The sequence below is a fragment of the Leptopilina boulardi genome, unplaced genomic scaffold (assembly GCF_019393585.1).
Source record: "Leptopilina boulardi isolate dan_hultmark-lab unplaced genomic scaffold, ZJU_Lbou_2.1 LbouV2_213, whole genome shotgun sequence".
Taxonomy (NCBI): Eukaryota; Metazoa; Arthropoda; class Insecta; order Hymenoptera; family Figitidae; genus Leptopilina; species Leptopilina boulardi.
Window position 1 is genome coordinate 282,296 of NW_026137767.1, and position 24,479 is coordinate 306,774.

General features: G+C 29.2%; 1 protein-coding gene across 1 annotated transcript in view; it reads right to left on the reverse strand.

Annotated features, from left to right (window-relative positions):
• LOC127279031 (transcription factor Adf-1-like) overlaps positions 1-19,828 on the reverse strand; it is a 259,928-nt gene extending 240,100 nt beyond the window's left edge. The window contains exons 1-3 of the mRNA XM_051301117.1: positions 19,654-19,828; positions 19,095-19,257; positions 18,914-19,020 (exon numbers count right to left, since the gene is read on the reverse strand). Coding sequence (XP_051157074.1) covers positions 18,914-19,020; positions 19,095-19,257; positions 19,654-19,810 — 427 coding nt within the window. The 5' untranslated portion in view covers positions 19,811-19,828. The remainder of the gene's footprint in view (positions 1-18,913; positions 19,021-19,094; positions 19,258-19,653) is intronic.
• Positions 19,829-24,479: the final 4,651 nt, after the last annotated feature.

Below are 24,479 nucleotides of genomic sequence, written 5' to 3' on the forward strand. Positions count from 1 at the left end.
TTTATATGGAAATCCCAGATGGGGTTGAAATTCCTCAAAAATCACGACAGGTCAAAGTTTGCCAACTTCACAAAGCAATTTACGGCTTACGAGTTAGTCCGAAAAAATGAAACAAAAAATTCTCTGAAGTTGATCATTCTTTAGGACTAATTAATGACGATTACGAACCTTGTTTATTCATTTGGCGATCTGACAATTCAATAGTTATACTATTAATCTATGTTGACGATATTTTGCTAGCCAGTAACGACAGTAAGAAAATGTTAGAAATCAAAAACAAACTGATGACCTCTTTTGAAATGACCGACTTAGGTGAACCTAAACATTACTTAGGTATGGACATTCGAAGACAGAGAAATCTGAAAATCAAGAGATGATTTGTTAGCTAATTCCGACGCTAGTTTTGCAGATTGCAAATCCTCGATTTCGACTTGCGGATTTCTTATTCGACTGTTTGGAGACACAATCGTTTGGCGCGCAAATAAACAATCTTATGTTGCTCTATCGACTTGCGAAGCTGAATATGTTGCCATAAGTCAAGCTTGTCAGGAAATCATTGCAATAAATAAATCCCTGATGAGAATTTTTGAAACAAGTCTTCTTCCGGCAATTCTCAAATGCGATAATAAAGCTGCTACGATTTGTGCTAAAAGGAACGGAGGAAATAAGTTGAGACATATGACAGATGTTCACCAAGATTATGTTAAAGAATGTGTTAAATACGACCGTGTTACAATTGAATGAGTTTCTACAAAGAAACAATTAGCTGACATTATGACGAAACCCCTTAGCTTTGAAGTTCATACTCAATTAAAAGATAAAATTCTTAATAATGACAGCTTTTAATTTAACAATTTATCTCTATACCCGAAAATGTTTTAAGACTGATAATCAAAGGTAATGTAATATACGACAGTTTTTAAATAATGAAAATGTTTTTGAAATTAGTTGAAGGTTTCAACTGCTAACGATTAGCGGAATAGAAGTTGCCTGGTGACAGGGAACCATCGAGACTGACGACTGTGCCATTTTGATCCGAGCTAAAAACGATTCGACAAAGAAAAGTCCATATCCAGATAATAGCCGTGATCCTACAGAATTTAAGGATTATTTGTTCTCTTTATTATTTTTATTTTTCATAATATGTGACTAAATCTTTTCTTTATATATATTGTTCGATTTATTAGAATTAAGTGTTTTTCTATTCAATAATTATATAAGAGTCAACCTCGGGAGGGAGTGTTGAATTTGAATGTTCGCGGTACGCTTTACTCATTTGCCTCTAGCGGTTATGAGTCCTAGTTTCCTTTGTATGCGCACGCACTCCCTCACTCACTCTGTCTAATGTTTTTCGACCGTCTAGACGTAGATCTCATCGATTAAAATAAACGACAGTTTTTCACATTATTTTAAAGTGTTTTATTGACTTGAACCCCATTATAATTTACTGCAATAGTGAATTTGCTGTAATAATACATCAAAAAAGTATAGTATTTTCATTTACAGTAAAATGTTTGTGAAATCACACTTCAAAAATCCATGAATTTTACAGTAATTCGTTATGTACATCAAAGTATATATAGCTATTATAATAATAATAATTATTATTATAAATAAAAATTAAAAATATAAAATTAATAACATAATTTCAAGATTTTTATTTCTTTTAATGTCCCCAAAAAACATTTCCTTTTTATAATATTAAAATTAAATCAATGTAACGTTTTTTTTTAAGTCTAAAACAAATAAATAAAATACATTTTAAATGACATTTGAAATTAGAATATATACTTTAAAACAAAATCTTTTGCCTCTAGGAAGTCATTTTTTTGCACACTAGTTTAAAGATGTATGGCGTATATGGTAACGTCGAAACCCTATCATAAGAATGATTTCTGCAAGAGAATGAATACTTTCCTTCACTTTTAAATTTTTGAAATGTTTCTTACCTCTTTTAAAGCATATATTTTACTTCTTTTTCTACTCAGATAACGCTTTGCCATAAGTGCCATATTTTCGTCAGTTGCCTTTTGGCTTTTGTCATGAGTAGAACTATACATATTTTCATTTTACTTTTAAAAATATTGTGATAGGTACATGAATCCATTTATTTAAAAATTTGAAAATACAAAGAAAAGTAAAATAAAATAGTGCTATTTAAATAAAATAAATAAGTATAGTGTTCATTTAATATCAAACTTGGATATAAGGACTCACCAAAAGTGTCGTTTTCAGGATTCGCTCCCATCAAGTTTTTATAAGAAACGAAAATGAAAATCTAAAAAGTTTATATAACAAACATGCTCAATTGATTTGTAAAATACCTACATGTCAAAAAATTTTTCATGTTATTTCAAATTATCTTAAGCATCTCAGAGATCATATTGAAGATGGTTCGAGGGTTGAATGTCCATACAATAATTATAGTAAATTATATAATTATATAATTATATATCATAACCACGTCAGAAATATCAGAATCTGCAAGTGGTTCTTCGATTTTAATGATACTTGGTAAAATTACAGCTTTATATAAGAGCAATGTGTGAGTAAAAGGAATTTTTAAAATATCTAAAATTGTAGGAGTTATATCACTTTTAATTTTGATAATGCATTTTTTTCTTTCCTTTATATCTCGGTCAATTTTCAACCGATTTTGATGAATCAAAAACGATTGTTTTCAGAAAATTACGTATTTTCAGAAAACTTTAAAATAAAAATAAAATTTTGTTATTTAAATAGAAAAAAGTAAAAAACAAAATTTCTTTTAGATTTTTTTTCAATTTCGACCTCTTTTTTTTAATTTTTAATTTTTTTATAATATTCCTTTTTATTTTATCTTTAATTTAAAAAAAATTCATCCTGGAGACTTTTTTAGATCTCGTGATATCGTTCTTTAAGTATTATAAGTCTTCATCAATTTGAAAACCGCAGGACTTGCTTCTATCATTTCTTTCATTTGTTTGTTGAAATTTTTTATGGTTATGAATAACTATTTGTTTTAGAATCCTCTAAAAGAAAGCGCTAAAAACTTCAGCTACAATTTCAGGTTGCATTGTTAAGTTTTCATTACAATTAATTTTAATTATAAATATTACAAAAAATAAAAACTTTGCTTCAAATCTATTAATAAAATATTGATTTGCTTGAATTTTCACTTGTTTTAGTCAAGCAATTTAAAAATAAAAACATTATTACGCGAAAGTTTTTTAGTTTGTAACAATAATATTATAAAACAAATGAAAGTAGAAACACAAATCTGGATCCTAGTTTTCTTGAGATGTGGATATTTAAAGAACGATATCACGAGATCTAAAAAAGTCTCCAGGATGAATTTTTTTTAAATTAAAGATAAAATAAAAAGGAATATTATAAAAAAATTAAAAATTAAAAAAAAGAGGTCGAAATTGAAAAAAAATCTAAAAGAAATTTTGTTTTTTACTTTTTTCTATTTAAATAACAAAATTTTATTTTTATTTCAAAATTTTCTGAAAATACGTAATTTTCTGAAAAAAATCGTTTTTGATTCATCAAAATCGGTTGAAAATTGACCGAGATATAAAGGAAAGAAAAAAATGCAGTATCAAAATTAAAAGTGATATAACTCCTACAATTTTAGATATTTTAAAAATTCCTTTTACTCACACATTGCTCTTATATAAAGCTATAATTTTACCAAGTATCATTAAAATCGAAGAACCACTTGCAGATTCTGATATTTCTGACGTGGACTTACCCTAATGTAAATTCCTTTAAAGTTCATATATCTAAATTTCATACATATAGTACGATGAAACAAAATATATTTGTTAATACAAATATTAACATTGAAAATATAGACGTTGACTCATGCTCTGGTAGGGACCTTAATAATCATTCCAATGTAAATTATTCCACAGATTCACATTCAAGTGAAAATGTGTCAGGAATAAAAAATAATTTGAATTTTAAAAATTTAGTAAATTTTTATTTAAAATTAGAAAATAAATACCTTGTGCACCAATCTACAATAGATAGCCTTTCTTTAGATTTAGAAGCGATTTATAATCAATCACAGAACACAAAATATGAAGTTATTAAACAAAAACTAACCACAGAAAAAATATCATCTGATAAAATTGATAAAATTATTGATGAATTAACAATAAATGATCAGTTTCTTAATCACAACAAATTACTTAATAACAGGTACAAAAGAAATTGTTACTATCAAAAACAAGTGTTTCATATATTAAACCTATAAAAATGTTTATAGGAAAAAACAGAAATAATAAATTTAAAAAAAAATCCTAATGCAATTAAATTAATTTTATATCAAGACAGCTTCGAAATAGTCAATATCCCATTGGTTCTTCAAAGAAAAAACACAAAATTATTGGAATTTATATGACTTTAGGTAATTTACTTAATTATATTAGAACCCATGTTCGATTCATACAGTTAGTAGCTTTAGTGAAAGAGAAGTGGTTTGATCATAAAAAGGTATATGGAAAGATAGTAGAAGATATAGCAGAATTGGAAACAAAAAACGATATTAGAGAAGGTGGTTTAGTGTTCATTGCGGGGGATAATCTTGGAAGTAATGGGTCAGGAGGGTATGTTGAAAATTTCAGTCGATCAATTTATTTTTGTCGCTATTGTGTGCAAACGCGTGCTGAAATTTTTCAACCTGAAAATGAAGATAATATTTACGACGTTGACAAATTTCAGTTACGTACTGTAGCCTCATACAATAATTCAATATCTGAATTAGGTAATTCAAAATCAGAAAATGTTGAAGGAATCAAGTTTGACTCAATTTTTAATAAGTTAAAAAGTTTTCACGTATGCAATCCTGGTTTACCACCATGTTTTGCGCATGACTTAATAGAAGGAATTGTCGCTTATGATTTAGCCTGCATAATATTATATTTTGTTCAAAATGAATGGTTTACTTATGAAGAACTTAATTACAGACTCTATAAATTCCCTTATTCACCCAAAGATGGACAAAACCACTATCGACAAGATTTATTATTCTCGATTGGTGAATATTTTTTAAATTCTTGCTATCCAAATATTCTCCCACATCATTAAACCAACTATTCAATCTTTCTAGTGTTGCGAGTGCCCGACACTTGGATAAGTTCTGAGCCATCCTTTTTGACAAATCAGGATGTCGTCGACAATATGCTTCATACCAGTGTCTTCCAGGACGGTTATTTGTGAAAGGATTCTCTTTTTTCTAGCTAATAATATATTTGCAAACTGTATCCAATAATTATCCTTATTTACTGGAAACCCCCGGTCGCAACAATAAAATATCCAGTTAAGAATGTGTAATTCTTCTTCTGATGATAAGATGACTTAGAAATGTTATTGTATGGAAAGCACCTTTTAAAGCGCCGCCACATAGGTGAAGGTATTGGGGGGCGAAGCCCCCCGAAACAAAATCGTATATTTAAAAGATATAATTATATATACAATATATATATATATAATAATTTATTAATAAAAGAAAATTTTATTTAGTTCTTAAATTATTTACATTTATTATTATCACAAAGTGAACATTAAACTTTTCCTTACAGTAAATAGACTTTAATATATTAAACTTACACAACAAACTTTAATAGAATTTTACAAAATAAAATATTATTTTATTTCTCGAATTATTAGTAATATTTAGAAATATCACCATGGTATCGCAGAACAAAACGTTAAACTTTTTCTTACATTATTCAATAAGTATAAAAGTAAAATAAACACTTTACAAATTCACAAAAAACTAATAATTCAAGATGAAAAAATGTATTATTTATAGATTTAAAACTGTAAGGTATTGAAAAGTACTAATAATTTTGGTCTTACCAAAATTATTAAAAAGACGAAACTGAGGTGAAACTTTTTTTGGACTTTCAATTTTGTAGAATCTTATTGAGCACTGAAAATAACGTTTAATAAATTCGCAATATCGTAATTATTCAACATTTTAAAGTAAACTATAAATTTGCGAATGCGCGATTTATTTTAAGTCTTGAATGTTCATTTAAATTTAATGTTTTTTTTCTTGTCAGTTATTTTCAGAATAAACTTCTATAACAAATAAGTCATTATAAACCAATGTTAACATGTAAGAAATCTACTTCGTTTTCGAACGTTTAGAGCTTTAAATGAACAAAAGAAGCAACTATTGCAAATATTGCGTTTGATCTAATTAAGATTGTTTAAAATCATAAAATAAACATCAAACTTGTAAATAAGCTTATTTTAAAGTCAAAATGAATGGTTTATAAATTCTCAAAAAAGTGAATATTTTTAATAATAAAATAACCGAAATTAGCGAAAAGTGATTTTGAAGAACTGATAACAATGTAGTTATTTAAAACTTAATGTTACATTGCAATTTGAGAAATTGAAATTTTTTTCTCGTAATGCATTGTTTGATAAGATCTCTGAAGCTGCGACTTCGCTAGAATTATTTTCATCCACAATTTTTAGTTATTTCTTCGAAGGCTCGTCACTTGACTCTGAAGTGGAAGATGATGGCAAGTTTATCATTTTTGACATGAGATTACCAATTTGTGTTTTATTTGCTAGCGATTCTTCGATATAACCTTCTGCCACAGAGTTACTCTTCCACCCTCCATGCCTTTTTAGAGTTTCGATGTTTGCTCTGCCATCCACTAAAATCGTTGAAGAACTCCTTCTGAAGGAGTGACCTGTGTAGCCCTTTGCATCTGGCAAATTTAAAAATTCTGCGATTTTTTTAGGTGTTGAGGAAATTTTATTTTTCCCTATGGGCTGAAAATATTAAAGAATAAAAATAAAATTTTTAAATTTATTTGAAAATTTCCTGATATAAAGTTATTAATCAAAAAAGGTATATTTACCCGTACCGTACATTTTCCTTGACGATAATTTAAAAACAATCTATCAGTTTTGACCGACACTGGACGCAAATCGAGGTATTTTTGCACATATGAACAATATTCTTCGGGGATTATAAACGAACGTGCCTTCAATGTTTTTGTCTTTGGAATTTTTACGTGAAAAATATTTCCTTGCCGTTGAACGTCTTTCACGCACACTTGTACTATTTCACCTCCTCGAAGGGCCCCGAAAATTGCAAAAGTTACGATAACCTACAAGTTTTATTAAATTTTGATTATTTTATTTTTACTTATTTTTGTATTATTTTATTTCGTTCATTTATTATATATTTATTATTTTACCTTTTTGTCTAAATGTTCTTCGTCCGAAGCAGTTGTCATGAATGTTTGAATTTCTTCTGGAGAAAACACATTTGATTTTTTTGAATTATATCCTTTTGATTTTTGTTTTAAAAAGAAGGAAACTTCTAAATATTTTCATTGATTTTTAGCATAGACCAAATTGACCAGAGAGTTGGTGGTAGGTAATCTTCAGAAAGATCCTTGAAATAAGCCAACATAACCGTTTCAGTAGTTTCTTGAACATTTTGTTTTTCTTTCCATGAAACATAAGTATTGTAGGCTTTTTCATAAGTCGGTCTTGACTTCTCCGGTATAATTTCAGCTAAAGCAGCCGCAGCTTTTTCTTCAATTTCGGACGACATATCAGTGTTCTCAATAAATTCTTATATTCATAACATTAAGGCGATATGAAAACAACGCGGAATATAATACACGAATCTTTTTTTTGTATCAAAGCACTAAACCGATTTAAAATGACTTAAATGAATCTGATTACTCGGGGGTTTTCGGGGTCGCTGATCAAGAATTCGATGTCAGTTTTTCAAAATTCAAAATGGCGGATCCAATATTGCGGACAAATTTTTAAAAATCGCTTAAATTCGCTTGAATCTGGTTACTCGGGGGTTTTTGAATATTAATTATAAATAATATAAAATTGAATTTAAATTTGAAAAAATCAAATAATTATAAATTTTCAAAAATTTATAACTTTTGAGATTTGTATTAAAGATATGAAAAAATCAATATTAGGAAAAACTTATAAATTGTTATAAACAAATTATATAAACAAATTTTAATTTTAGATAATTACTTTGATCGATTTTAATAAAAATAGTGCCCCAGGGGTTTTTGTCATCGCTAATCACGCATTCGATGTTAGTTTTTCAAAAAATCAAAATCGAGTAGCATATTCAATAAGGTAGACAATTTTGTAAAAATTAAATTCTATTAATATTGTTATTTAGGTCTTTTTGTTACTGTTTATAAATTATACGTCAGTCTTTTTAAAAATTTTAAATGACTTCTAAGAAAACTTTTTTAAGCGAATCCAATGAATTTTTAAAAATTCGTTCGTGATATTGGATCCGCCATTTTGAATTTTGAAAAACTGACATCGAATTCGTGATCAGAGACCACAAAAACCCCCAAGTAACCAGATTCAAGCGAATTTAAGCGATTTTTAAAATTTTTGTCCGCCATATTGGATCCGCCATTTTGAGTTTTGAAAAACTGACATCGAATTCGTGGTCAGCAACTCCAAAAACCCCCGAGTAACCAGATTCAAGCGAATTTAAGCGATTTTTAAAAATTTGTCAGCAATATTGGATCCGCCATTTTGAATTTTGAATATATAACAACTTATAACAATTTACTAATGGGTCTATATTATCATTCTACAATTCAGAGATCAAGAAGAGTAAATTTAATTACATAACCATAAAAACTTTACATATTTTTTTGAAAATATGAGTAATATGTAAAAAAGTACGTGATTTTATTTGTTTATATTAATATAATTATTTATGCAAATTGAAAATCAAAAATCGGGCTCGAGGGATCTCTTACAATTTTATTAAAGATTATTTAAAAAAAAATTCCAAAATCGGTTGCGATTTGTAGGCTCTAGACAGTTTTGAACCCTACTTATTGATTTTAAACCACTATGCACTGGTACATGTGCGGCGACTAGGACATTTACCTTACTGAAATAAAAAAAATAAAGAAAATTTCAATTGGTTCAACTATTATATATCTACTACAACTTTTTATCAAGTTTTTTCATCCCTTAATACAGTAATATACTTAAGAAAACTTTTTTCTTAAACCTTTCTTAAGAACTATGCTGTCCCCAATTACCTCAAATTTGAGGAAATTTTTTAAATCTTGGGATAAATGGGGACAGAAGTTTTTTGCTCATCTAGTTGTAAGAAAATGAACTTTTATGTGAAATAGCAAGCGATTTCTAATTTAAAAAAAAAATATATATATATATAGTCAGCACAGTTGTAAAAATAGGTTTTCAACATATGTTGCTTTCTTATAACTAAATCTAAGGAAACTGGCTCACTATAAAATAAATACAAATTTGATGTAAGTACTTTAATAGTATAGTCGTTGTCATTGACGCCTTTCTTTTTCTGTCCTTGTCTTACAAACGTGATTCCATATGAGGCAAAATTCCTGAAATGTACGAACAAAAAATTAAAAGTTCTCGAATTTAATCCATACTTTTCTAAAATGTTGTTATTGTTGGTGAAAGTCTAAAAATCAATTATTATTGAATTTAATAAAATAGTTTTTGAATTACAACGTTTTTAATTTTTGACTTTTGAAAAAAAAAATTTTTTTCAATGTACAATATTTATAAGTAGAATGCATAAAAGTTAACATATGAGAGATTCTTTTTCAATCGCCCCAGCCCAAAAAGTCAATGTTCTGGGATTGGCTTCATACTTTGGTAAATTGTTGTCCTATATGATAGTAATAAATCCCTAAAATATAAACTCATTAAAAAAATATTTGTAGAAAGTAGAGGGGGTTGAAGTTTTGACGTTAAGGGTAACATTGTCATTTTCAAATCCGTATAACTATGACAAAAGTTAATGGATTTTAATTTATCTATAATGAATTTTAATGCATTTTTCACGTACTTTTCAAAAATTTATACAAAATTAAAAAAAAAATTTTTGACCCCTTTTTTTCAAAATCAACCCTTATTTTTCGATTTTCACCCCTTCGGGTATTTTTTTTTTATTTTCATTGGAAAGCTGAGATTTTTTCCCATGAGCTATGTAAATATGAAAATGGGACAACAATAATTTTGTGAGAAACAGAATATTAAAGTAGGCGGTGCCGATAAGGGTGCCGTTAAGGGTAACATTGTCATTTTCAAATCCGTATAACTATAACAAAAGTTAATGGATATTAATTTATCTATAATGAATTTTAATGCATTTTTTACGTACTTTTCAAAAATGTTTACAAAAATTAAAAAAAAAAAATTTTACCTTTTTTTTCAAAATCAACCCTTATTTTTCGATTTTCACCCCTTCGGGAATTTTTTTTTCTTTTTTTTATTTTCATTTGTAAGGTATAACCAATGTATTGGTGTATGACGTCACTCGAAATAAGAGAATCTAATTGTATTAGTCAGTCTAAGCCCGGAAGCCAAGCTGTATAGTCATATATTAATAAATGTCATTTTACTTTATTTTAATTAATTATATTTATTTATTTAATTATTACGCCCTCACCTCCCTCACAATAATCAGAAGTGGGATCGCTAATTAGTACGCGATTTTTATTATTATTTGTGAGCAGATAAGTCGGAAAAGTGACAAAAAATTTTAATGCTTCCTCGTGGAATAGACTCCTAGCTACTTATTTCGAATAAGTCGTTTCGTGGCTAGTTTAGGTTTTATTGGCTATATTAATTTGTATAAATAATTATTAAGTTGATCGGACGATTTAAGAATCTCCGTGAATATTAAATATTGGTGAAAATCGGTGATTGTGTCCTGTGATTCGGTTGTGGAAATTTTCGGAAACCGTTGAGGTGACGCTTTGTTTAAATTTTTCAAGGACAAACAAGTGATTACGTGTCTCGGTTCTTGTGAAAGACGACGAAATTACGTGAAGTTTTGAATGATAGTGCCGCATGCGCAAATCATTTCCCTTACAAATTCGACGCGAGTAAGTGAACGATTTGTGTTTTAAAATGCTTGAAAACGAAGCGACAAATCCTTATCGTTTCACTATAGCCATTCTGAAAGAAGTATTGCGGGAAAATGAATTGTCAGTAACGGGATCAAAACCGGAACTGATTAAGAGGCTCTATCAACACGATCCGTCAGGATTATGGCAGGACAGAGCTGCATGTATCCAGACTGGAGAATCGTTTCGTGATGACAGTAACACATTAAGTCCCGACGAGAATTCCAGTAATGATAATAGTACCAATGGGAACCCCTCTACTTCCCACCAAGCTCCGCTTGAGAATACGGAACATGGTAACCCCACTACGCAGGGAAATAGGAGGAATGCTAACCCCACTACACATGGAAATATAAGTATTGGGAACCCCTCTCCTCCAAATTACCGCACATCTGAAATTGGGGATAACAGGGACGACGCCTATTTCATGAGGAGGGAAATGGATCTCCTTAGACGCGAATTGGATCTTGCGAGACGCGAAAATGAATTATTGCGGAATAATCATAGACCAAACGAATCACAGCAGGGACCATCCCGATCACTAAATATTGGAGTAATTAAGGAACTCCTTGGAGAATTTGACGGAAATAATACGGATTTCCGGAAATGGAGAGAACAGTTTAAGTTGCTATGTGACGTCTACAAGCTGGACAATGATATGAGTCGACTGTTGCTGGGAACGAGACTGAAAGGAAGAGCTTTGCAGTGGTTCCAGTCAAGCATCGAGAACATAGGGTTATCGATAGACGCATTATTAGTCGAGCTTGCAGTAATGTTTGACCATCGACCGAGCAGATTGGCGCTACGGAAAAAATTCGAGGAAAGAACGTGGAAAGCTTCGGAATCTTTCGGAGATTATTACCACGAAAAATTAATCCTTGCCAATTCTGTCCCAATTGATGAAGCAGAATTAATTGACTATCTGATTGATGGAATACCTGACACGTCAATCCAGATTCAGGCGAGACTTCAACGTTTTAAGGACAAGGCAACCTGCTCGAAGCTTTCGAAAAAATAAGTTTGAGACAAGAAAGAAGGGTCAATAGAGGGGAGCAGCCACCGATTCATAAGGAGGAGTCTACGTCTAAAATTGAGGATAAAAACATCAAAAAGAATATAAATTCGAGGGTTCGCTGTTACAACTGTAACAAACAGGATCACTTGGCGCCGGATTGCAAAATGCCTAAGAGGGAAAAGGGAGCGTTTTTTAAGTGTTTTGAATTAGGTCATCAAATTCAAAACTGTCCAAAAATTAAAAGGGATCCGCAGCAGGAAAAATCTTTACAGTGTGCTAATGTATCGGGACATTTAGCATTGAACGAGAAGTATTTCAAGGACATCGATTACGAATTTTCCACTCAAGAAAGAAGAGTCAACGTCAACCTGGACACTCTTTTCGACACTGGCAGCCCGGTAAGCTTCGTAAAAAATTGTGTTGTACCCGATGTAATAATTGAACCTATAAATAATGTACAAAATTATGTGGGAATTAATAACAGTGGGTTAAATATAATTGGAAAAATAAATTGCAAAGTACGTATAAACGATATGATTAGAGAAAATTTGACACTGTTAGTAGTTCCCAATACTACAATGAAAACTTCGGTTGTTCTTGGTAGAGATATTTTAGATTGTTTTGGTTATAGTTTGCGCTCAACCGAAGAGGAAATTAAGGAAATTTTAAATGTTGATATCGGGAATAATGACGAAAAGAAAAATTTTCTTGATTCTCTTAATATTAATCCTGATGTTGATATTGAAACTCAGAATGAAATTAAAGAATTGTTTTATCTCGAATATTTAATAGCAGAACGTCCTGAATTTCCTAATGTAAAAACTGAGTTAAAAATTAAGCTCACAAGTGATCGTGTAATTTGTTTTAACGCGCGTAGATTATCATTTGAAGAGAAAGGTAAATTAGAAAAATTGATTGAAATTTTGATAGCAAAGAAAATAATTCGTCCTAGTGAAGCGCAGTATGCGTCGCCAATTGTATTGATTAGGAAAAAAAATGGCGAAATACGTCTTTGCGTAGATTATCGTTTTTTAAATAAAATTATTGAGAATATTAATTATCCGATACCTCATATTGAGGGTCAAATTGATAAATTGAGAGGTAAAAAGATTTTTTCACTATTGGATTTGAAAGACGCTTTTCACCAGATTAAAGTCGATGACGATTCGGTCAAATACACGGCATTCATAACGCCGCTGGGGCAATTCGAGTATCTTAAAATGCCGTTTGGTTTAAAGACAGCACCGCCTAAATTCCAGAGCTTTGTTAACTCTATCTTACGGGAATTAATTGCGTCGGGCGATGTTTTAGCCTATTTAGATGACTTTTTGATTGCAACAGAAACGAAAGAAAAGCATTTAGAAGTTTTGAAAAAAGTGCTAAAATTATTAGTTGCTAACAAACTCGAACTAAGAATGGATAAATGTCTATTGTTCCAAACTGAAATTGAATATCTTGGCTACTATGTCACTAAAGATGGAATACGTCCAACTAATAGAGGCATAGAGTCTGTGGTTGAATATCCGACTCCAAGGAATATAAGGGACTTGCAAAGTTTTCTTGGAATGTGCTCTCATTTTAGAAAGTACATGCAAGGATTCTCGGTTTTGGCCAAGCCCTTATACGATTTGCTTCGGAAAGGTAAGGTTTTCAATTTCGGGGAAGAAGAATATCGCGTGTTCGAGCTATTAAAGAAAAAATTAGTAGAGTCACCAGTTTTGTGCATTTTTGATCCGAAGAAAGAAACAGAGTTACATTGCGATGCCAGTAAATTTGGCTATGGGGCGGTGTTGCTCTAAAGGCAAGAAAACGGAAATTTACATCCGGTCTTTTATTTTTCGAAAAGATCAACTGATACAGAAAGTCGGTATCATAGTTTCGAACTCGAGACCCTTGCTATTATTTACGCCTTGCGTCGATTTAAAATTTATTTGAAAAATATACCATTTAAAATTGTTACTGATTGTAATTCTTTAAAGCAAACTTTGGATAAAAAAGAAATGAACACAAGAATAGAGCGATGGGCACTCGAGTTGGAAAACTATAATAAAGTAATCGAACATAGATCGGGAGAAAAAATGAAACATGCAGATGCTCTCAGCCGTATGAATTCCGTGATGGTGGTCGAAGAAAATAGTTTTGAGGCAAATCTGATAGTGAATCAAAACTGTGATAAAAAAATTCTTGAGTTGCGCGAAAAATTAGAAAAATCGGAAGATCAAAATTTTGAAATGCGAAACGGTATTATTTATCGAAAACGAGGCGAAAAAATATTGTTTTATGTGCCTGAAAGAATGGAATGTAACGTAATGCGAAAATATCATGATGAATTAGGCCATCTGGGATGCGAGAAAACATGTGAAGCCATGTTGAGAAATTATTGGTTTCCTAAATTGCATGAAAAAGTTAAAATTCATATTGCTAATTGTTTAAAATGCATTGCATTCTCTCCTCCTAACGGTAAACAAGAAGGTTTTTTGAATCCGATTCCGAAAGGCGATAAACCGTTTTTGTTATGTCATATTGATCACTTAGGTCCGGTTGATAAAAGTATTTCTACAAAACGACATGTGTTAGTTGTTATTGACGGGTTTACGAAATTTGTTAAACTGTACGCCGTAAAATCAACTGACTCAAAAGAAACAATTAATTGTCTAAGCGAATATTTTCGAAATTATAGCCGTCCAAAAATGATTGTGTCCGATCGAGGAACTTGCTTTACTTCCGTCGATTTTGACAAATTTGTAAGCGATAATAATATTGTTCATATTAAAGTTGCAACTGCTTCTCCGAAATCGAACGGACAGGTTGAACGCGTAAATAGGGTTTTAACCCCGATGTTAGCGAAATTAACTGACGTTCAAAATGGAAAATTTTTGTATAAAATTCTGTGGGAGGCAGAATTTGCTTTGAACAATACAGTAAATAAAAGTACGGGAGAAACAGCGAGTAAATTACTTTTCGGCGTGACTCAGAGAGGAGAAAATGTAGATGCTTTGGGGGAATATATTAATGACATACAGGTGAGTGACGAATCGTGTGAATTAGACGAGCTAAGACTCAAAGCGAAAGATACAATGGAAAAATCGGAAGAGTATAACAAGAAATATTTTGATGCGAAACGAAAAGAGGCGCACAAATACATTGTCGGCGATTTAGTTGTCATTAAGAATTTCGATTCGACTAAAGGAGTTTCAAAGAAAATGATTCCCAGGTGGAAGGGTCCATATCAAGTTGACAAAGTGTTGAGAAATGATCGTTATGTGGTCAAAGACGTAGAAAATTTTCAAGTAACGCAAAAGTCATACTCTGGTACCTGGGAGGCATGTAATTTGAAACCCTGGTGTGTTGATTAGAATTGTATTGACGAATTTGACATTTTTATTTGTAAATAAAAGAAATTAATTATTATTATCAACGAATTTTATGTAAAATGATTTTTATAAAAAGCAAAATGTAGTTGTATTGTTTTATATTTATTATATTTATTATTGTAAAATAAAATATTTATGAAAGACTGACAAATTAAATATTGAAAAGCATGTTGTTTCAGATCGAGGTCGAACTTTAATCAGGATAGCCGAATTGTAAGGTATAACCAATGTATTGGTGTATGACGTCACTCGAAATAAGAGAATCTAATTGTATTAGTCAGTCTAAGCCCGGAAGCCAAGCTGTATAGTCATGTATTAATAAATGTCATTTTACTTTATTTTAATTAATTATATTTATTTATTTAATTATTACGCCCTCACCTCCCTCACACATTGGAAAGCTGAGGTTTTTTCCCATGAGCTATGTAAATATGAAAATGGGACAATAATAATTTTGTGAGAAACATAATATTAAATTAGGCGGTGTCTACCTAAATCCTCGAAGATGATCTCTAGGTATACCCCTTATCGGCACCGCCTACTTTAATATTCTGTTTCTCACAAAATTATTATTGTCCCATTTTCATATTTACATAGCTCATGGGAAAAAATCTCAGCTTTCCAAAAAAAATAAAAAAAAAAATACCCGAAGGGGTGAAAATCGAAAAATAAGGGTTGATTTTGGAAAAAAAGGGGTCAAAATTTTTTTTTTTTAAATTTTGTATAAATTTTTGAAAAGTATGTGAAAAATGCATTAAAATTCATTATGGATAAATTAAAATCCATTAACTTTTGTCATAGTTATACGGATTTGAAAATGACAATGTTACCCTTAACGTCAAAACTTCAACCCCCTCTACTTTCTACAAATATTTTTTTAATGAGTTTATATTTTAGGGATTTATTACTATCATATAGGACAACAATTTACCAAAGTATGAAGCCAATCCCAGAACATTGACTTTTTGGGCTGGGGCGATTGAAAAAGAATCTCTCATATATATAATGATTTTTAAAGCTTTTTTGACGGGCTACACGCTGTTAATAAAATTTTTTTTTAAATAACATTTGACCTTGAAATTCAAGGTCAAATTGTTAATTTACGTTTATCTCAAAATCGGATTTGTTAAAATTATTTTTAACTATCTCAATGGAAAGCTTGACTAATTTCCTACAAAACATGTAATTTTCAGAGTGGGATCTTTTAAAGTTTTTGAGATATTAATTAATTAATTAATTAATGTTTATAACAAATCAAATATTTTACAAACGAATATAGTTACCGTAATTCTGAAGTTAGTAATTGAAAGTTAACGTAATTCCGCATCCAACGATCCCTATATGAAGTATTTTGGATAAGTAGATTGTTAATAAACAATTAGTTAACATTGAAATTGTTTATTAACAATCTACTTATCCAAAATACTTCATATAGGGCTCGTTGGATGCGGAATTAGTTTAACTTTCAATTGGATTGTTTAGATTTACGATAACTTTATTTGTTTGTAAGATATTTCATTTTTTATTGTTATTTAACTAAAATTGAACAAAAATGCTTCATATAGGGCTTTTGGATGCTTGTTGTTAGTAAATGCAAAATTGAATTCTTAAAAATTTGTATCAGTTCAATTCTGAAAGAATTGTAAGAAAAAATTCTTGAACTAGTCCAGCTTTTAGGAATCAAAAAAGTCGCTAAAAACTAAAATTCTGTCATTTTTTTAAAATTACTTTTTTGAAAAAGTAGCATTTACTAGCTTTTGCCGAAATTAGTAGTTAAAAAGTAGCCCTGTCGAAAAAAGTATAAAAAAAAGTAAAAAAGTTTGTCACTTCGAAGCCTCAGTCTATCTTGAAGTAAAACGTTCTTTAAAAAATGACAATTACTTGACTAAGAATTTATAAAAACGAATTTTTTAACTGATTATCGAAAAAAAGGTAATCTTAAAAATCGAAAATTGAATTAGGCGATAAATGAAGTGTAGAAGAAACAATTAAAATTTGAATGTTCACTAATAAAATGTAATGAAAAGTGGAATCAAATAAAAGTTTGGATTAAAGGGTAAGTAAATCGACTAAATATGAAATTCATTGAAGTCAATGAAGTCATTGTAGTCAATTGTAATTTAAATTCTTTCTATAAATTAAATACAGTGCTTATTAAAATTATAATAAATAAAAGTTTTGACAAATGAAAATAAAATGATTATTTTGTAATACTTAGTAATTGAAAAGTCTGTATTTTGTAATGAAATCTCAATTTCTAAATCCTTGAAAATTTTTTTTTAAACAGGGAAATAACCGTGAAAAAGCCATGAATTTCATTCACAAATTTAGGTGGCCATCCTAAATATACTAATAATTAATATTTACAGCGGAATCTGTGTAAGTTAGTGTAGTAGAAGCTAAAGTTCCTCTTATTTAATTGAGAAATATAGTTTTTAAATTAAATTTACCTGCATTTCTGTAACAATGTAACCCTCATTTGCCACATTTCTCTGGCATTAAAAATTCTACACACCGGGGTCATTTGGACATAAGAGAGAAGATTTTTTAAAAATTAAAAACTGTCGACTACTTGAAAATTGATTTTACTTAAAATTTTTTTTTTATTTTAAAAACCTAAATTATAATGTATTTTCTGTAGACAAATAAATTTTTAAATTCAATAACAATAAAAAAAATTATTGCTCTTTCTAAGAAATTAATTTTCTTTATTTTCTAATATTAAGAGTAAATCTTTTATTTTAGTCTCCTATTCATATATTATTACAAGAAAAGAAATAGTAGATAAGTATTTTTTTTAAAAAAGTAATTATTATAAAAATTACAGAAGCAAAAACCACGAACTCCAAGGAAAATGAATACTAGCAATAGATACTTGAACAATATTGTTTCAGAATCAAAATGTTACAGATGTGACAAACTGCTTTACATATATTTTTAAAAAAATTATACATAAAATAACTACATTTTATTTATCTTCGTTATTGCTTTTCTTTATTAACGATGTCAAATCTTGGTAGCAGGCAAACCTGTTTCTTTCCGGGACACGCGACCAACTGTCCAGTATAACAATTGCTTTCTCTCTTCGTATTCTTTCCCGCGAAAATTCACTGCTGGCTGCAGAAAAATCTTAAGCAGGAGGAACACATGTTTCAGGCAGGGGGAAGTTGGAGAAAATATCTGAAAGTGTAAATTATTATTATTTTTTTATGTTTCATTCGAAAGATGGATTTTGCTAAAATTTAAACCAATTTTAGTACCATGGATCTTGTATTATGGAACTTTATCAAAAATTGTGAAAAACAGAGGGGGTTTCAGAAATACATAATTTAAATATTTTTTTTAAAAAACAAAAATTTCTTGATTTCCTGTAAGGACTCTTATTCTTATATTTCTTTTCCTATTCTTAAGAAGTATAATCTTAAAAGTCGGTTCACAGAGATTGTGGTTCTTTTTAAACCCACTACCAAAATTGTACTTAATTTAATCTGGATTTATTAAAGTCTAGAAAAGTCGCATTCATTGAAAGAAGTATTATAAAGTCGAAAAAAACGTATAATCAGAGGCCTGTATTAAATAAAAAAATATATTTCCACCTTCGTTCTCTGTTTCGTCTTCTTCTTCTTCCATCTCTTCTTCTTCTTCTTCTTCTTCTCGTTCTTCCTCTACTGCAGAGTACGCTCCGCCAAAGGATTCGACAGTGCTGAAAGACAATTATTATTATTATTATTATTATAAACATTAATATAATAATGAATTCTATTATTATATCCTTACAACATGTGCTCAGCTATAGGCTCCATAAAGGACATATCATTTAAATATATCCATTCTGGTTCGCGTTGTGCAGCGGATCCTGATGGAGTATGCTGCTTGAACGCAGCTCTTTCTTTTGAATAATTTTCCTTCAAAATTCGCCACCTTCCTTGTGCTTGCTTCACTGCATTAAAAAAAGGACACATATTAAAAATTATAAAAAGGATGAAATATATCTTTGAAAAAATGTGTTTTCAAGAAAAGCGCTATAAAATATTTTGTCCAACGCCTTCGGTGAAATAGTATTATTGTACACTAGGCACTGGTGGTGGTTTAGCCAGTGGAGGAATGAGTTCATTCCTCTACTGGCCAAATTATCAGTGGAGAAATGAGCGATATCAAATAAATTTAATCAATTTTAAACTGACACAAACATAACCTTCAAATAATTTACTTAGGTTATTTTCTTCGCGAAGCGTAACATATAAGTCTTAAAAAACAAAGTGATTTAAGAAGACTAAAAAAACTGTTTACAACAGTATATATATTAAAATTATGCATTATGGGTAAACATAATTACCTGCAACATTGCACCCAGTATTGTCATTGAACTGCTTCACTATCCTCTCCCAAGCTTCTCTCTTCCTTGTGACATCTTTATAATAATTCGACGATTTGTCAAAAATGACAGGTTCTTTTTTAATCAATTTAATTAAAAAAAGGTTAATGTCATCCATGTCGTTAAAAAATTTTAAAAAATAAATACAACTCCAATGGTTTAGTTTCCAATCAACACACTCTGCACATTTTAATCCAAACTGGAGACAACCATTTCTTGCTGTAACTCGCGACAGTTGGTACTACGATGCGCGCACAACCAAGTACAATTTATTTGCACTTGTGCAACACAAATTGTACCTATTGTAGAAGCAGCTTGAGATTCTGGAGAATTTTCAAATTTACCATTTATTCTATATAGAAGACAATTTCCAATAGTTTTAGCTTGTGCAATAAAATACGGCCAAATAAAGGCCACAGTTTTGAAAATGTAGGAATATATTTCAGGAGACCTTTATTTTCGAACGGTCAATTATATGTAGCTCTTTCCCGATGTAAAAATCCAAATAATAATGTAGAAATTGATACTGAAGAATTTAAAGATATAAAAAATATTGTATGGAAGGAAATATTTGAATAAAATTTTGATCTCCAGTGTGGAAAAATAATCGCTCGAGCCCTAAAATCAACGGCTATTTTTTTGGAAAATACTAATGGGATGATCCATGAGGGCCCTCGCATTGAGCCTGCGTGGATCGTCTCATTATTTAAATCAGAAATATTGAATAGTCGTTCTCTTATCAAGTGTTATTTTTCAAATGTTGCCGAACAATAATTGTAATAATAATAAATTTTGAATTTTTTAATGTTTTTTATTATAAAAAAATCACATTTTTAGTCGCTCTGTAAGTATAAATGCGCATGCGTATAGCTGACACAACTTATAATTAGTGTTGCCAAAATCCACGTTTCATAAACTTAAATTTTTGCCTGTCCCTGTGTTTAATGTCCCACTGTTTAAATTAAGAAATCTCAAGAAATCATTTAAATAAAAATTGTTTGTAACATTTTAAAATATTTAAATTATTGGATATTATACTTAAAAACATGAGTAAAGGAAGTAACAATTACACTTTTTTTAAAACTGTCCTATCTATATAAAAATCAGCATTGTATTTCAAGAAAAAATTTACTCCGTAACGTCAAAAACAGTTTTTTTCAATTTTCTTTGTAAATAATGAATCAATGTGGCTAAAATTTTTGGAGATAGTATGTTGTCATAAACATGGTTTACATTTAAATTTTGACCGAGTTTCTTTAATTAGTTTTTCAGAAAATTAAAGTGTCCTACTGTTTAAACTGTCCCACTGTTTATCACTCTCCCCTACCTGTATTAGAGCCCCAGAAAATTTTAATAAAAAAATTTTAAAATTATTACCTGGCCCCTCAGAATTAATCTTCATTAACAAAGGCTCTATTGTTCAAGGATTGGTATTGTTTGTGGTAATTGTTCTGAGGGTCTAATACTGGTACATACATTTTTTTTTATTTTGAAAACAGAAAAAAAGAAGAGTAAGATTTTTAGGTGAAGATATTCTTATGTTATTTTGAATCCTCTAGATAGAGAAATGAAATATTAAATGAAAATGTTTATATCTTATATTCCTTGATGTGAGAAAGAAAGATATACATTACCTCTTCAATTCTTGACTTTTATCTTTATATTTCCATGTGATAATACACGGAAAAAATTTCGAGACGTCAGACGTACCGATGTCAATGTAAACCTACAGTACATTTCATTATGTACTCAGAGTTAATCTTCATTAACAAAGGTTCTATTGGCCAAGAGTTGGTACATCCTTTTTTTCTATATAATAAATGTTGTAGTTTTATTGGATAAAAGGCAAAATTGGTTATATTGGATTAAAGTAAAAATTGGTTATATTGAATTAAAGGAAAAATTGGTTATATTTAGTAAAAGGTAAAATTAGTTGTATTGAATTAAAGGAAAAATTGGTTATATTTAATAAAAGGTAAAATTGGTTGTATTGAATTAAAGACAAAATTGGTTATATTTAATAAAAGGGAAAATTGGTTATATTAGAGAGCGTGAGCAAAAGGATTAAAGATATTTAGATTTTCATGAATCAAAAATAAAATTAAACGAACTATACTATGGCCAACATAAAAGAGTATGTTATTTTAATTGATAAAGATTTAAAAATTATTGAAAACAGAAATAAATTGTTAAATTACATGCATATGTACAAATTTGAAGATTTATTAAGAAAATATTCCAATTCTTTTTTCAATATGCAAAGTGCTTTGTATGTATAAATGCTTGATTTTCTTGTCCCAATTAGAGAAGGTGATAAACATATTCAAATACTTTTTAGCGGTAATAACAATTATGGTCACTGAATTTGTGTCTATTACGATAGTGAAAGGCTTTATATTTTTGATAGCCTTAAGGAGGGGTGTTTAAATGTGCATCAAATAAAATATTTAATTAGATTGTTCCCTTTCAACCAACAGTAGTTTTTGAAGCTGTTGATCAACAACCTTTTGGTAGTGTTGAGTGTGGAGTATATGTAATAGCATTTGCAACATCTATATTATTTAACGTAATGCCAAACCGTTTAAATTATAAAACTGATAATATCAAAATGAGAAACCATTTTAAGTCAATGTTTGAAAATAACCGCTTAAATCATTTTCCGACAGTAAGAACGTCTCACAATAGGAATTCGATAATAGAGAATGATTAGAACCGTATTTTTATAAATTGAACTCAGGAACATAACAATTATATTTTTAGTAATTACACGGAGAAAATCTGAAAGCACTAAGTATTTTTTCTCACATCACTGGCTACTGTGGAAACCAAAAAATTAAATTCCAAAACTCTGAATGTTTTTTGCACAGCACTCAATGCTCTGCAGAAAATAATCACTATTTTTTTGACAGTTATTAGAATTTCGGTTTATATTAATGGACAACAGAGTTTTCAAAGCTAGGAATATAGCAATAAATTCTTCGCTCGAAGTCGTGACTGCTTTCCTCACAGCTCTGAGTACTGTGTAGAATTATTTTTTAGGATTAAAAAAATAAAAGAACATTTAACCTTTAATAAAAAATAAATAACAATTTTAAACAAGCGTTCAAGACTATTTTAATCAATTTTAGATGTTTTCTTATATTTTTATGAAAAACAGATTATTTGACTAAAATTATTTATATTTAATTAAATAAGAAGTAATAAACTTTAATAATATTAAACAAATTACTTTTTATTAATAAACGTAAGAAATAATAATTTTTATTACTTCATGAGATAAATATTTAAATTAATAATGTTGAAACTTAATATTTTTTAATCATAATTATCTATAAATTTAGATTAGGTTGTAATTTGACAAGAAATCTTAAGAAATCCAAGAAATCTTAAAATCTTAAAACTTGTGAAATACAAATAAATATTTAAAATTTACCTATAATAATTCATTTTAAAAATAATTATTTATTATTTCATTATTGTATAATAACTTTATTTGCTACATAACTGAAAAATTAAAAAAAAGCGATAGTTTTCAAAAAGACTTTTTGAAGTCTTCATTTCTTTATATCTATTATTCATTAACTGTTTATAAACATGTCAATTAAAATCAATATTTGAAAAGAAAAAATAACTATGGCTATCTTCTTTTAAATTGACGTTAAACGTTCCTTTGTTTTCTAAATTCTAAAAAATAATTCTGCACAGTACTCAGAGCTGTGAGAGCAGCAGTCACGACTTCGAGCAAAAAATTTATTGCTACATTTGTAGTTCTGAATAATCTGTTGTCAACTAATATGAAACGAAACTCTGTTTACTGTCAAAAAAAGTTGTGATTATTTTCTGCAGAGCATTCAGTGCTGTGTGGAGAACATTCAGAGTTTTGAAATTTAATTTTTTGGTATACACAGTAGCCAGTGCTATGAGAAAAAATACTCATTGCTTTCAGATTTTCTCCGTGTATATTCCCAGTAATAATATTAACAGAGTTCTATTAACACAAGATTTAAAAATTAAACATTCTCTAAATGACACTAGTGAAAAGAAAATAATTCGTCCAACTGATAATAATGTGAACAAAATTTCACCACATGAATATTTAAAAAATCGGACAAGTGCGAGTTACACTCGCACTGAAATCGAGGGTTCCGTACTCGAAGCGAACTTATTTGGTATAAAAACAAATGTTTAAAAAATATGTGTTGTATGACAACTATTATAAGTGATACAAAAAGGAACAATTTTGTAAAATTCAAGAAAATTGTTCCTCTTCGTATCACTTATATTAGTTGTCATACAACACATATTTTTTAAACATTTGTTTTTATACCAAATAAGTTCGCTTCGAGTACGGAACCCTCGATTTCAGTGCGAGTGTAACTCGCACTTGTCCGATTTTATTTTTTAAAAAATATTTTACTAAAAAAATATAAGAAACATAATTTTATTTCAACTCGCAATATTTTTATTGTATTTACATTTTAAAAATATATTGAATATTAAATTTTATCTCTCTAAGTCAAAAAGAGATAAAACTTAAGATATTGATATAAGGCTAGTAGCTGCTTGTCAAGGAAAAATCGAAAGTTATCTAAAAAATAAAATTTGTTTATTAATTCCAGAAAAATCAACTCCAATCATCCTCGCTATATTTTTTTTGTAATCTACACGTAAAAATACGTCAAAATATATAAATTTGAATCACTGTAGAAAAACTTTTTTCGTTTTTTGCGGAAAAATACATTTTTTTCTGAAATTTATCATTTTTCTTCAAAAATTTGATAAAAATT